Here is a 12,413-nt window from a genome sequence, read left to right on the forward strand (position 1 = left end):
CTTGGCATTCTGTTGGATGCATGTTGCTCCCACTCGTCTTATAGAAATGGTATTTGCTGTGCACTGTAAGTGTAGCAGTCAGTATCCATGGGATACCCCAAGTAATCCATATCCTCACCTGTAGAGTGGAGGATAAACGGATTAAAAAGGATTTATCACCCAAAATGTGAACCATATCTGTGAGGAAATGACTTGAAAGTTGTCCGCTTGGGGAATGAAGAGAAAATAGTCGATTGCCAAATGCCTTACTTACAGTAACTGTCCACCCAGCTTCTGTTGTCATTAGACTGGCTCCAGTGCTCCAAGTGTTTTAGGTGATCAACTATCTGCAGGAGCACATCTCACTGGTTTGAAATTGTAGTTGCATGGAATGTTTATAATGTATGTTCATATTATACATAGTAACGAGTTTACGCAAATCCCCTCTGAAATCATAGAACCTGCTAGTTTACCTTGAATACAGCGTCTGCTTGCTCATTAGCATCAGAGTTTTCTGTATAGGTACAAAGACCAGGCAAAATGTTATAATTTATAGAAAAAAAACTCTACTTTTGTATGCATATTGACACTAGCTTTATAAAGTACCTTCAGAAACCTAAAGTACCCCTCGACTTATTCCACATTTTATGTTGAAGCCTGAATACACATAATACCCCATAATGAGAAAGTTAAAGTTTTTGTAAATGTATTAAATGGAATACAAAAATATCTAATTTAACAAAAGTATTCACACCCATGAGTTAATACATGTTAGAATCCCCTTTGGCAGTGATTACAGCTGTGATTCTTTCTGGGTAAGTCAAAGATTTGCATACCTGGATTGTACAATATTTGCGCATTCTTTTTTTTAACTATTCAAGCTCTGTCGTATTTATTGTTGATCATTGTTAGACAGCCATTTTCAAGATGATTTTAAGTCAAAACTGTAACAAGGCCACTCTGGAACATTCAATGTCGTTTTGGTAAGCAACTTCAGTGTATATTTGGCCTTGTGTTCTAGGTTGACCTGCTGAAAGTTTAATTTGTCTCCCAGTGTCTGTTGGAAGCAGACGAACCAGGGTTTCCTCTAGGATTTTGCCTCTACTTAGCTCTATTCTGTTTCTTTTTATCCTAAAAAAAACTCCCTAGTCCTTCTCGATGACAAGCATACCCATAACATGATGCAGCCACCACGCTTGAAAATATGAAGAGTGGTACTCAGTGATGTTGTGTTGGATATCCCCCCCAAACCACACTTTGTATTCAGGACACTTTTAAAGTCACCATTGCCCTTATGTTGAAATACTTGAGCGGTTTCCTTCCTCTCTAACACCTGAGTTAGGAAAGACACCTGTCTATTTCTGGTGACTGGGTGTGTTGATAAACCATCCAAAGTGCAATATGCACCATGCTCCAAAGGGATGTTCAATCTCTGCTTTTATTTTTTACCCATCTACCAACAGGTGCCCTTCTTTGCGTGGCATTGGAATACCTCCCTGGTCTTTGTGAAATGCACTGCTCGATTGGGCGTCCTTACAGATAATTGTATGCGTGGGGTACAGAGATGAGTCTTTAAAAAAACATTTAAAAAAAACATGTTAAACACTATTGCACACAGTGTAAATATTTAAGCACATATTTACGCCTGCCATAACAGGGGTTGAATATATTCACTCAAGAAAGCTTTTCATTTTTTATTAATTTGTAAAAATGTGTGAAACATTATGGGGTGTTGTGTGCAGGCCAGTGACATAACATCTCAATATAATCCATTTCAAATTCAGGCTGTAACAACAAAATGTGGAAAAAGTCAAGGGGGATTGTGAATATTTTCTGAAGGCACTGTACATTGCAAGTTAGCGTTTATTGTCATAAGTCTTGCCCTGTAGGCAGAACTGAGCGATTTCTGCTAGATGGGCCAACTGCAAAGTCAAAATTGACTGTATTGTAAAAATTCATAAAAACAAAAAATGGCTTTTAGGTCTTAATTTAAGATAAGGGTTAGCAGTGTGGTTAGGGTAAAGAGTGTGGTTGTTTGAAATCAGATCTTATAACTGGCTGTGCCAGCTAGTTCCCACCGTGCGGTACATGAATCATGTCAATAAATGCCAACCTGCATATGCAGCTCTTACTATGTGCTTCAGGTGTGAAGGAAGACTGCTGAGAGTATGGTTGTTCTGATGATCTTTCCTCGTTGTTGGGAGGGTAGTTGTCCTCGACATGAAACATAGCAGGGTTGTGACTGGTCTGTCCACCTCTATACTTCAGGAAAACCTCTGTGGAAACGGGGACGGGCTGATGCTTAAACACTAGTTGACATCAAGAGAACCCCAATGCACTAATCAAGAGAATGCAGGACAGTGACTTTCTGCCAATACTCTATAGTGAGTTGTCCCTACCTGCAAACCCATCCAGTGGAGCACAAGAACGTGCCTCATTTTCTGAGCGGGAGATCGGACTATGTTTTATATCAACGTCTGACTTCTGAGGTCCTAGACAGGAACAAAGAAAGGGACAGGAAACAACACATGACTTATTATCAGTGAACTATATTCCATCACTGAGATGTATACTCTTGATCATTTAAATCAACTTAATATGATAAACAGCCCGTGTTGTGGAGCAGTGAACTACGTGTAGTTCGGTGGAGGCAGCTGTGGGGAAAATGACTCATTATAATATCTGGAATGGCGCAAATGGCAGTTAATGCATGGAAATCATGTGTTTGGTGTATGTGATACCATTCCACATATTCCGCTCCAGCTATTACCACGAGCCCATCCAAACAAATTAAGTTGCCACCAACCTCCTGTGATGTAGTTTAACTAGTAGTTGAACTACATTTTGCAGTAGCTTGGTGAAAGTTGAACTAAAGTCTAATCTAGGTAGTGTTTTCAGTAGTTAATTACTTGCTTTGGTGATCGTTGGCACCAACTATGTTCGGATGAAACAGTCAGAGGTCACCAAGCGCAACATAGCTTCAGTGTGTAAATCAACTAGAAAGAGGTGTCGGCATCGAGTAATTGTCTCTGGCCCCTTCCCTGTTAGGGGGAGTGATGAGCTCTTCAGCAGAGTCTCACAACTCAATCGCTGGTTGAAAACTGTTTTCTGCCCCTCCCAAAAGATAGAATTTGTAGATAATTGGCCCTCATTCTGGGACTCACCCACAAACAGGACCAAGCCTGGCCTGTTGAGGAGTGATGGACTCCATCCTAGCTGGAGGGGTGCTCTCATCTTATCTACGAACATAGACAGGGCTCTAACTCCACAATGAAATAGGGTGCAGGCCAGGCAGCAGGCTGTTAGCCAGCCAGCCTGCCAGCTTAGTGGAGTCTGCCACTAGCACAGTCAGTGTAGTCAGCTCAGCTATTCCCATTGAGACCGTGTCTGTGCCTCGACCTAGGTTGGGCAAAACTAAACATGGCGCTGTTCGCCTTAGCAATCTCACCAGAATAAAGACCTCCTCCATTCCTGCCATTATTGAAAGAGATCGTGATACCTCACATCTCAAAATAGGGCTACTTAATGTTAGATCCCTCACTTCAAAGGCAGTTATAGTCAATGAACTAATCACTGATCATAATCTTGATGTGATTGGCCTGACTGAAACATGGCTTAAACCTGATGAATCTACTGTGTTAAATTAGGCCTCACCTTCTGGTTACACTAGTGACCATTACCCCCGCGCATCCCGCACAGGTGGAGGTGTTGCTAACATTTACGGTAGCAAATTTCAATTTACAAAAATAAACATGTTTTCGTCTTTTGAGCTTCTAGTCATGAAATCTATGCAGCCTACTCAATCACTTTTTATAGCTACTGTTTACAGGCCCCCTGGGCCATATACAGCGTTCCTCATTGAGTTCCCTGAATTCCTATCGGACCTTGCAGTCATAGCAGATAATATTCAAATCTTTGGTGACTTTAATATTCACATGGAAAAGTCCAAAGACCCACTCCAAAAGGCTTTCGGAGCCATCATCGACTCAGTGGGTTTTGTCCAACATGTTTCCGGACCTACTCACTGTCACAGTCATACTCTGGACCTAGTTTTGTCCCATGGAATAAATGTTGTGGACCTTAATGTTTTTCCTCATAATCCTGGACTATCGGACCACCATTTTATTACGTTTGCAATCGCAACAAATAATCTGCTCAGACACCAACCAAGGAGCATCAAAAGTCGTGCTATAAATTCTCAGACAACCCAAAGATTCCTTGATGCCCTTCCAGACTCCCTCTGCCTACCCAAGGACGTCAGAGGACAAAAATCAGTTAACCACCTAACTGAGGAACTCAATTTAACTTTGCGCACTACCCTAGATGCAGTTGCACCCCTAAAAACTAAAAACATTTGTCATAAGAAACTAGCTCCCTGGTATACAGAAAATACCGAGCTCTGAAGCAAGCTTCCAGAAAATTGGAAAGGAAATGTCGCCACACCAAACTGGAAGTCTTCCAACTAGTTTGGAAAGACAGTACCATGCTGTATCGAAGAGCCCTTACTGCTGCTCGATCATCCTATTTTTCCAACTTAATTGAGGAAAATAAGAACAATCCTAAAAATGTTTGATACTGTTGCAAAGCTAACTAAAAAGCAGCATTCCCCAAGAGAGGATGGCTTTCACTTCAGCAGTAATAAATTCATGAATTTCGAGGAAAAGATCATGATCATTAGAAAGCAAATTACGGACTTAAATCTGCGTATTCCTCCAAAGGTAATTTGTCCTGAGTCTGCCAGGACTTAGGATCAAGGGAGGCACTCAAGTGTTTTAGTACTATATCTCTCGACACAATGATGAAAATAATCATGGCCTCTAAACCTTCAAGCTGCATACTGGATCCTATTCCAACTAAACTACTGAAAGAGCTGCTTCCTGTGCTTGGCCCTCCTATGTTGAACATAATAAACGGCTCTCTATGCACCAAATGTGTACCAAACTCACTAAAAGTGGCAGTAATATAAAGCCTCTTGAAAAAGCCAAACCTTGACCCAGAAAATAAAAAACTAAATCGGCCTATATCGATTCTTCCATTCCTCTCAAAAATGTTAGAAAAAGCTGTATCGCAGCAACTCACTGCCTTCCTGAAGACAAACAATGTATACGAAATGCTTCAGTCTGGTTTTAGACCCCATCATAGCACTGAGACTGCACTTGTGAAGGTGGTAAATTAACTTTTAATGGCGTCAGACCGAGGCTCTGCATCTGTCCTTTGAATTTGTTTGGCCTGTCCGGGGGTATCATTGGATGGGGCCACAGTGTCTCCTGACCCCTCCTGTCTCAGCCTCCAGTATTTATACTGCAGTAGTTTGTATCATGGGGCTAGGGTCAGTCTGTTACATCTGGAGTATTTCTCCTGCCTTATCCGGTGTCTTGTGTGAATTTAAGTACGCTCTCTCTAATTCTCTCTTAGAGAGAGCGTACTCCTTGTTGTCCACCTGGCCGTGCTGCTGCTCCAGTTTCAACTGTTCTGGCTGCGGCTATGGAACCCTGACCTGTTCACTGTGATTACTATTATTTGACCATGCTGGTCATTTATGAACATCTGACCATCTTGGCCATGTTCTGTTATAATCTCCACCCGGCACAGCCAGAAGAGGACTGGCCACCCCTCATAGCCTGGTTCCTCTCTAGGTTTATTCCTAGGTTTTGGCCTTTTAGGGAGTTTTTCCTAGCCACTGTGCTTCTACACCTGCATTGCTTGCTGTTTGGGGTTTTAGGCTGGGTTTCTGTACTTTGATATATCAGCTGATGTACGAAGGGCTATATAAATAAATACATTTTGCCATGTAGCCGTGCAGCTAACTACCGGAACTGCAAACAACTTCATCAGATGAAGAATTTCATCAGACCTGCCTAATTCTCACTTGAAACATTGTTTTTGGGTTAAATAAGCGGAATTAAACATGCTGTTAACCTATGACCCCAAACTGATATGTTCTTGCAATTTGTAGTCTGTGACATATCCGATTTACATATGTAGTTTTTTACGAAGTAGTTTGGATGTAGTGAACTACTTTTTCAAAGTAACTCCAGTAAACTTTTTTAAGGGTAGCTTTAGTGTAGTTTAACTTCTTCCAGTGTGAAGTTATTGGTAGCTTAGTAAACTATATTTTCAGAGTAACTTCCCCAACATTGTAAACAACTTAAAGCATGCATTCTAAAGCTACTCACCTTTTCTTCGTTCGATACGGTTAACAACAGGCAGCATCATGTAAACCCTGGAGGCATTACTGCCCTTCTTGATGCTCTTGCCCTGTAGCTCTTTCACATCGGGTAGAGTGTTCAGGGCACATCGGAAGTTGGCTTTCCAGGTCTTAGGATCAGGTTCGTCTTTCCCAGGTTTGTATCTGCCTTGAAACGAGGGTCATTTTACATACAAGCCAGGATGAGGAAGTAGTGTTTTACTTGACTTAATTTAGTAAATATTTTTGAACTGCATTGTTGGTTAAGGGGTTGTAAGTATGCGGTAAGGTGTGTTACTCGTTGTATTCGGCGCATGTGACAAATTAAATTTGATTTGATTTATCCCAAAGGTTCCAAGTACTGACTTTGAAAACGCACGCTCAAATTGGTCAATTTGTTGCCCATGTCTGTACAGGAAAATATAGTAACAATTGATAAAACTATTCATATTCACAACAATTGATTTGCATTTGACCATCCATAGATGTGAACAGTGTTGTTTAGTAGTGAACTACATGTAGTTCAACTAGTAATTGAAGTGCATTTTGCAGTAGCTGGGTGGTAGTTGAACTGAATTCTAACCTATGTAGTATTTTCAGTAGATAGTTATATTCTCACCATGTAGCGGTGTAGCTAACTACTGGAACTACACACTACTTTTTTCTGCGAAAATAAAATATGGGTGAAGTAAGCAAGAATTTCCTTTCTTTTTCAGCATCAGGACTGCCTAATTCTCACTTAAAACATAGTATTTTGTGTTGAATTGGCTAAATTAAACATTCTGTTAACGTATGACCCCGAAGTAATTTGCTCTTGCAAATTATAATCTATGACATTTCAGTTTACATATGATAATTTTTCACAAAGGATTTTGGATGTAGTGAACTACTTTTTCTAAGTAACTTCAGTAAACTCTTTTTCTTAAGACTAGCTTTAGTGTAGCTTAACTTCTTCCAGTGTGAAGTTATTGGTAGGTTGGTAAACTATATTTTCAGAGTAGCGTCACAAAAATGTGGTTTGGCTTGTGTGGCAACGGTGTTTCCAGGCATATAGCTTATCAGGGCTTCCTAAGAATCTCTGCTTGAATGACAATGCATCAAAACACTGCTGTTTGGAAATGCTCCAGGTGCTATGGCCATTGAACATGGAAGATGAGAAAAAAGTAAATTCCACAAGGGTCACGCATAGCCGCAGGAGTGCTGAGGGTGCTGCAGAACCCCCTGAAAATTCATAATAAAAAAATAGAAAGATATTATCTTTTGAAAACAATATTGTTTACCAAAAGTAGTGCACTGTGCCTTTACTAGTCCTGTATTAGTGGACTGATATAGCCATCTGAAGCGTGGGCAAAGAATTATCATTTTGCAACAACACAAACTGCTAAATGTACTGCTGTTATTCTAACTCGCTTTACAGATGGAACATGTGGGACTTGGGAATACAGTTGAAGTCAGAAGTTTACATACACCTTAGCCAAATACATTTAAACTCAGTTTTTCACAATTCCTAAAGTTTTAGGTCAGTTAGGATCACCACTTTATTTTAAGAATGTGAAATGTCAGAATAATAGTAGAGAATTATTTCTTTCAGCTTTTATTTCTTTCATCACATTCCCAGTGAGTCAGAAGTTTACATACACTCAATTATTATTTGGTAACATTGCCTTTAAATTGTTTAACTTTGGTAAAACGTTTCAGGTAGCCTTCCACAAGCTTCCCACAATAAGTTGGGTGAATTTTGGCCCATTCCGCCTGACAGAGCTGGTGTAACTGAGTTAGGTTTGTAGGCCTCCTTGCTCACACACACTTTTTCAGTTCTGCTCACAAATTTTCTATAGGATTGAGGTCAGGGCTTTGTGATGGTCATTCCAATACCTTGACTTTGTTGTCCTTAAGCCATTTTGCCACAACTTTGGAAGTATGCTTGGGGTCATTGTCCATTTGGAAGACCCATTTGCTACCAAGCTTTAACTTCCTGACTGATGTCTTGAGATGTTGCTTCAATATATCCACATCATTTTCTTTCCTCATGATGCCATCTATTGTGTGAGATGCACCTGTCCCTCCTGCAGCAAAGCACCCCCATAACATGATGCTGCCACCCTCATGCTTCACGTTTAGGATGGTGTTCTTCGACTTGCAAGCATCCCCCTTTTCCTCCAAAACATAACAATGGTCATTATGGCCAAACCGTGGCCAAACCACATTTCTTTGGCCCCATGTGCAGTTTCAAACTGTAGTCTGGCTTTTTTATGGTGGTTTTGGAGCAGTGGCTCCTTCCTTGCTGAGCGGCCTTTCAGGTTATGTCGATATAGGACTTGTTTTACTGTGGATATAGATACTTTTGTACCTGTTTCCTCCAGCATCTTCACAAGGTCCTTTGCTGTTGTTCTGGGATTGATTTGCACTTTTCGGATCCAAAGTACGTTCATCTCTAGGGGACAAAACGCGTCTCCTTCCTGAGCGGTATGATGGCTGCGTGGTCCCATGGTGTTTATACTTGCGTACTATTGTTTGTACAGATGAACGTGGTACCTTCAGGCATTTGGAATTTGCTCCCAAGGATGAACCAGACTTGTGGAGGTCTACATTTTTTTTCTGAGTTCTTGGCTGATTTCTTTTGATTTTCCCATGATGTCAAACAAAGAGGCACTGAGTTTGAAGTTAGGCCTTGAAATATATCCACAGGTACAACTCCAATTGACTCAAATTATTTCAATTAGCCTATCAGAAGCTTCTAAAGCCATGACATAATTTTCTGGAATTTTCCAAGCTGTTTAAAGGCACAGTCAACTTAGTGTATGTAAACTTCTGACCCACTGGAATTGTGACACAGTGAATTATAGGTGAAATAATCTGTCTGTAAATAATTGTTGGAAAAATGTATTGTGTCATGCACAAAGTAGATCTCCTAACTGGCTTGCAAAAACTATAGTTTGTTAACAAGACATTTGTGGAGTGGTTGAAAAACAAATTTTAATGACTCCAACCTAAGTGTATGTAAACTTTCGACTTCAACTGTACATAATACCTTCATGCCTTGATGGAAGATAGCTTTGCATTGTGCAATCAGAGAGCTTTGTACATTGGTGTCTGGACTTGCTTCTTACCTGTATGCATTGCCCAGTTTCGGAACAAAGTGGCGTCCTTGTCTATATTCCAACCATGTCGAGCCGCATGCTTCCAAGGAATCTGGAAAACTTGAGCTGTCTAAAGTTCAAAGCATAGTAGTCTAAATGTTTTACCATTCACCTTTTCCCATCTGAACTGTGACAAAAGCAGTATATTCTCAAAAGAATGATGTGATACCCCCATTAGAGAGTGGACTTAACTTCTAATGGCTATGATCAAAATTATGTTTCACTTGAGATCTGATATCTGTGACACAGGCTGTTGGTGGCACCTTAATTGGGGAGGAAGGGCTCGTGGTAATGGCTGGAGCGGAATAGGTTGAATGGTATGAAATACCATTTCAATGTAATTGTGTTCAATGTGTTCAATGCAATTCCATTTGCGCCGTTCCAGCAATTATTATGAGCCGTTCTTCCCTCAGCAGCCTCTACTGATCTGTGGGTATGGATTTTAAACTGTTTTGGTGGGAGCAGTCTTACACCATATCTAACATAACTAGATTTTATTGATCAAACTTTAGACCTAAATCCATACAGAGAGTACAATACAGTATGCATACTGACTACAAAATAAATACGAACAAAAGAACAAAAGTATTGACAATCTGGATTATGAAAATATTATTGTAAAATGATTGAAAACATATCTCACCTCATCAAGCCAGGTGACACCTGGGTATTTCCCTGACTGTATCTGCTTCTCAAGCCAGGGTCGCAGTCTTAGACGACCTTGTTGCATCTTCTAATGACCCTAGGGTTGCAGTCTGCCTTAGCTCACACCTGACAAAAGTGCACTGCACAAAATGGATGTGTACCTTGTTCAACTACATCAACGTCTTGTCCGGGGGAGATTCAGAATTCAGAACTGTGCTTGATTAGTGAGTGTGTGTGATTAGAAAATGAGGTGTGAAATGACCCTACATTGTCAGGCGAATGTCAGAAAGATGATAATAAATACAGCAGGACATATTTTCTTCTTAAACGATCCCACTCAACTATTTACACAACTGACTCAATTCCGCAATCACCACACTGTTTCGATTTAGAATATGCCTGAATTAGTCCAACTAGAATGCTTTTCAGACATTAAACAAACCATGCTTAATGAGTGGTGTCTATGTTTTGTGATAGCTGTCATCACATATTTGATTATCATTTATCTCCCTGCTGTTTAGAATAATCTTGATAATAGCTACTTCACTTACCAGTGCATGGAATCCTCAAACCTCTTGTGTGCTCGCACTGACAGGTTTACTTAAACCACAGGTGCCCACATTGACAGGTACCGAGGTTTCCTTAGAAGTGCATAGGAATTTCAAGGGAACTCTACCTTCACTCAGCACCCTTTAAGGCCCCTCCTCCATCTACACAACATACAGAAATGTGACACCCACACACAAAAAAAACAAGTTTGTAACGACTTGCAGCATGACACGTTTGTCTGAAAGTACTGGTCAGTGGTCAAATACTGGTCAGTGGTCAAATACTGGTCAGTGGGCAAATACTGGTCAGTGGTCAAATACTGGTCAGTGGTCAAATACTGGTCAGTGGTCAAATACTGGTCAGTGGGCAAATACTGGTCAGTGGTCAAATACTGGTCAGTGGTCAAATACTGGTCAGTGGGCAAGATGTGGACCATCAGACAAGACAACAAGGCTTCATTTGAGCATTTCCTTAAGCTAATGAAGATAGTTTGAGTACCGCCATAGTTACTTTAACTCTGCCTACATGTACACTACCGGTCAAAAGTTTTAGAACACCTACTCATTCAAGGGTTTTTCTTTATTTTTACTATTTTCTACATTGTATAATTAAAGGTGGTCTGACAAAATGAAATTCTAGGTCTTCTTTTTTCATGTACTCTGTTTTTAATCCCCCCAAAATTATTCTTTGAACAGTTCCAGTCAAACGTTTAGAAACACCTACTCATTCCAGGGTTTTTCTTTATTACTATTTTCTACATTGTAGAATAATATCGAAGACATCAAAACTATGAAGCAACACATATGGAATCATGTAGTAACCAAAAAAGTATTAAACAAATCAAAATATATTTTATATTTGTGATTCTTAAAATAGCGACCCTTTGACTTGAGGACAGCTTTAAACGAGCTTGGCATTCTCTCAACCAGCAGTCACCTGGAATGCATTTCACTTAACAGGTGTGCCTTCTTAAAAGTGAATTTGTGTAATTTCTTTCCATCTTAATGCGTTTGAGCCAATCAGTTGTGTTGTGACAAGTTGGGGGGGGGGGGGGGTATACAGAAGATAGCCCTATGTGGTAGAAGACCATGTCCATATTATGGCAAGAACAGCTCAAATAAGCAAAGTGAAACGACAGTCCATCATTACTTTAAGATCGCCATAGGAATGGAAGACCCAGAGTTACCTCTGCTGCAGAGGATACGATCATTAGAGTTACCAGCCTCAGAAATTGCAGCTCACATAAATGCTTCACAGAGTTAAAGTAACAGACACATCTCAACATCAACTGTTCAGAGGAGACTGTGTGAATCGGGCCTTCATGGTCGAATTGCTGCAAAGGGGGAAAATTTGTCCTTTGGTCTTGGTCTGGAACCCAAATTGGAGATTTTTGGTTCCAACCGCTGTGTCTTTGTGCGATGCGGTGTGGGTGAACGGATGATCTCCGCATGCGTATTTCCCACCGTAAATCATGCAGGAGTTGTTATGGTGTTGGGGTGCTTTGCTGGTGGCACTGTGATTTATTTAGAATTTAACACACACTTAACCAGCATGTCTACCACAGCATTCTGCAGCGATACGCCATCCCACCTGGTTTGGGCTTATCATTTGTTTTTCAACAGGACAATGGCCACACCTCCAGGCTGTGTAAGGGCTATTTTACCAAGACGGGGAGTGATGGAGTGGCCTCCACAGTACCCCGACCTCAACCAAATTGAGGTGGTTTGGGATGAGTGGGACCGCAGAGTGAAGGAAAAGCAAGTGCTCAGCATGTGAAAACTCCTTCAAGATTGTTGGAAAAGCATTCCAGGTGAAGCTGTTTTTTTTAACCTTTATTTATCTAGGCAAGTCAGTTAAGAACACATTTTTATTTTCAATGACAGCCTAGGAACAGTGGGTCATCTGCCTTGTTC

At 40.6% G+C, this 12,413-nt stretch overlaps 1 protein-coding gene across 1 annotated transcript; it reads right to left on the minus strand.

Annotated features, from left to right (window-relative positions):
- Positions 1–12: 12 nt before the first annotated feature.
- On the minus strand, positions 13–10,090 carry LOC139376940 (interferon regulatory factor 2-like). The gene is made up of 8 exons (XM_071119960.1): positions 9,950–10,090; positions 9,277–9,376; positions 6,156–6,335; positions 2,379–2,471; positions 2,112–2,255; positions 453–493; positions 254–326; positions 13–118 (listed from the first exon to the last, which is right to left on the minus strand). The coding sequence occupies exons 1-8, from the start codon at positions 10,034–10,036 to the stop codon at positions 39–41; spliced, it is 798 nt and encodes a 265-aa protein (XP_070976061.1). The 5' UTR covers positions 10,037–10,090; the 3' UTR covers positions 13–38.
- Between the last annotated feature and the right edge of the window lie 2,323 nt (positions 10,091–12,413).

The sequence above is a fragment of the Oncorhynchus clarkii genome, chromosome 20, assembly GCF_045791955.1.
Source record: "Oncorhynchus clarkii lewisi isolate Uvic-CL-2024 chromosome 20, UVic_Ocla_1.0, whole genome shotgun sequence".
In the NCBI taxonomy this organism is placed as follows: Eukaryota; Metazoa; Chordata; class Actinopteri; order Salmoniformes; family Salmonidae; genus Oncorhynchus; species Oncorhynchus clarkii.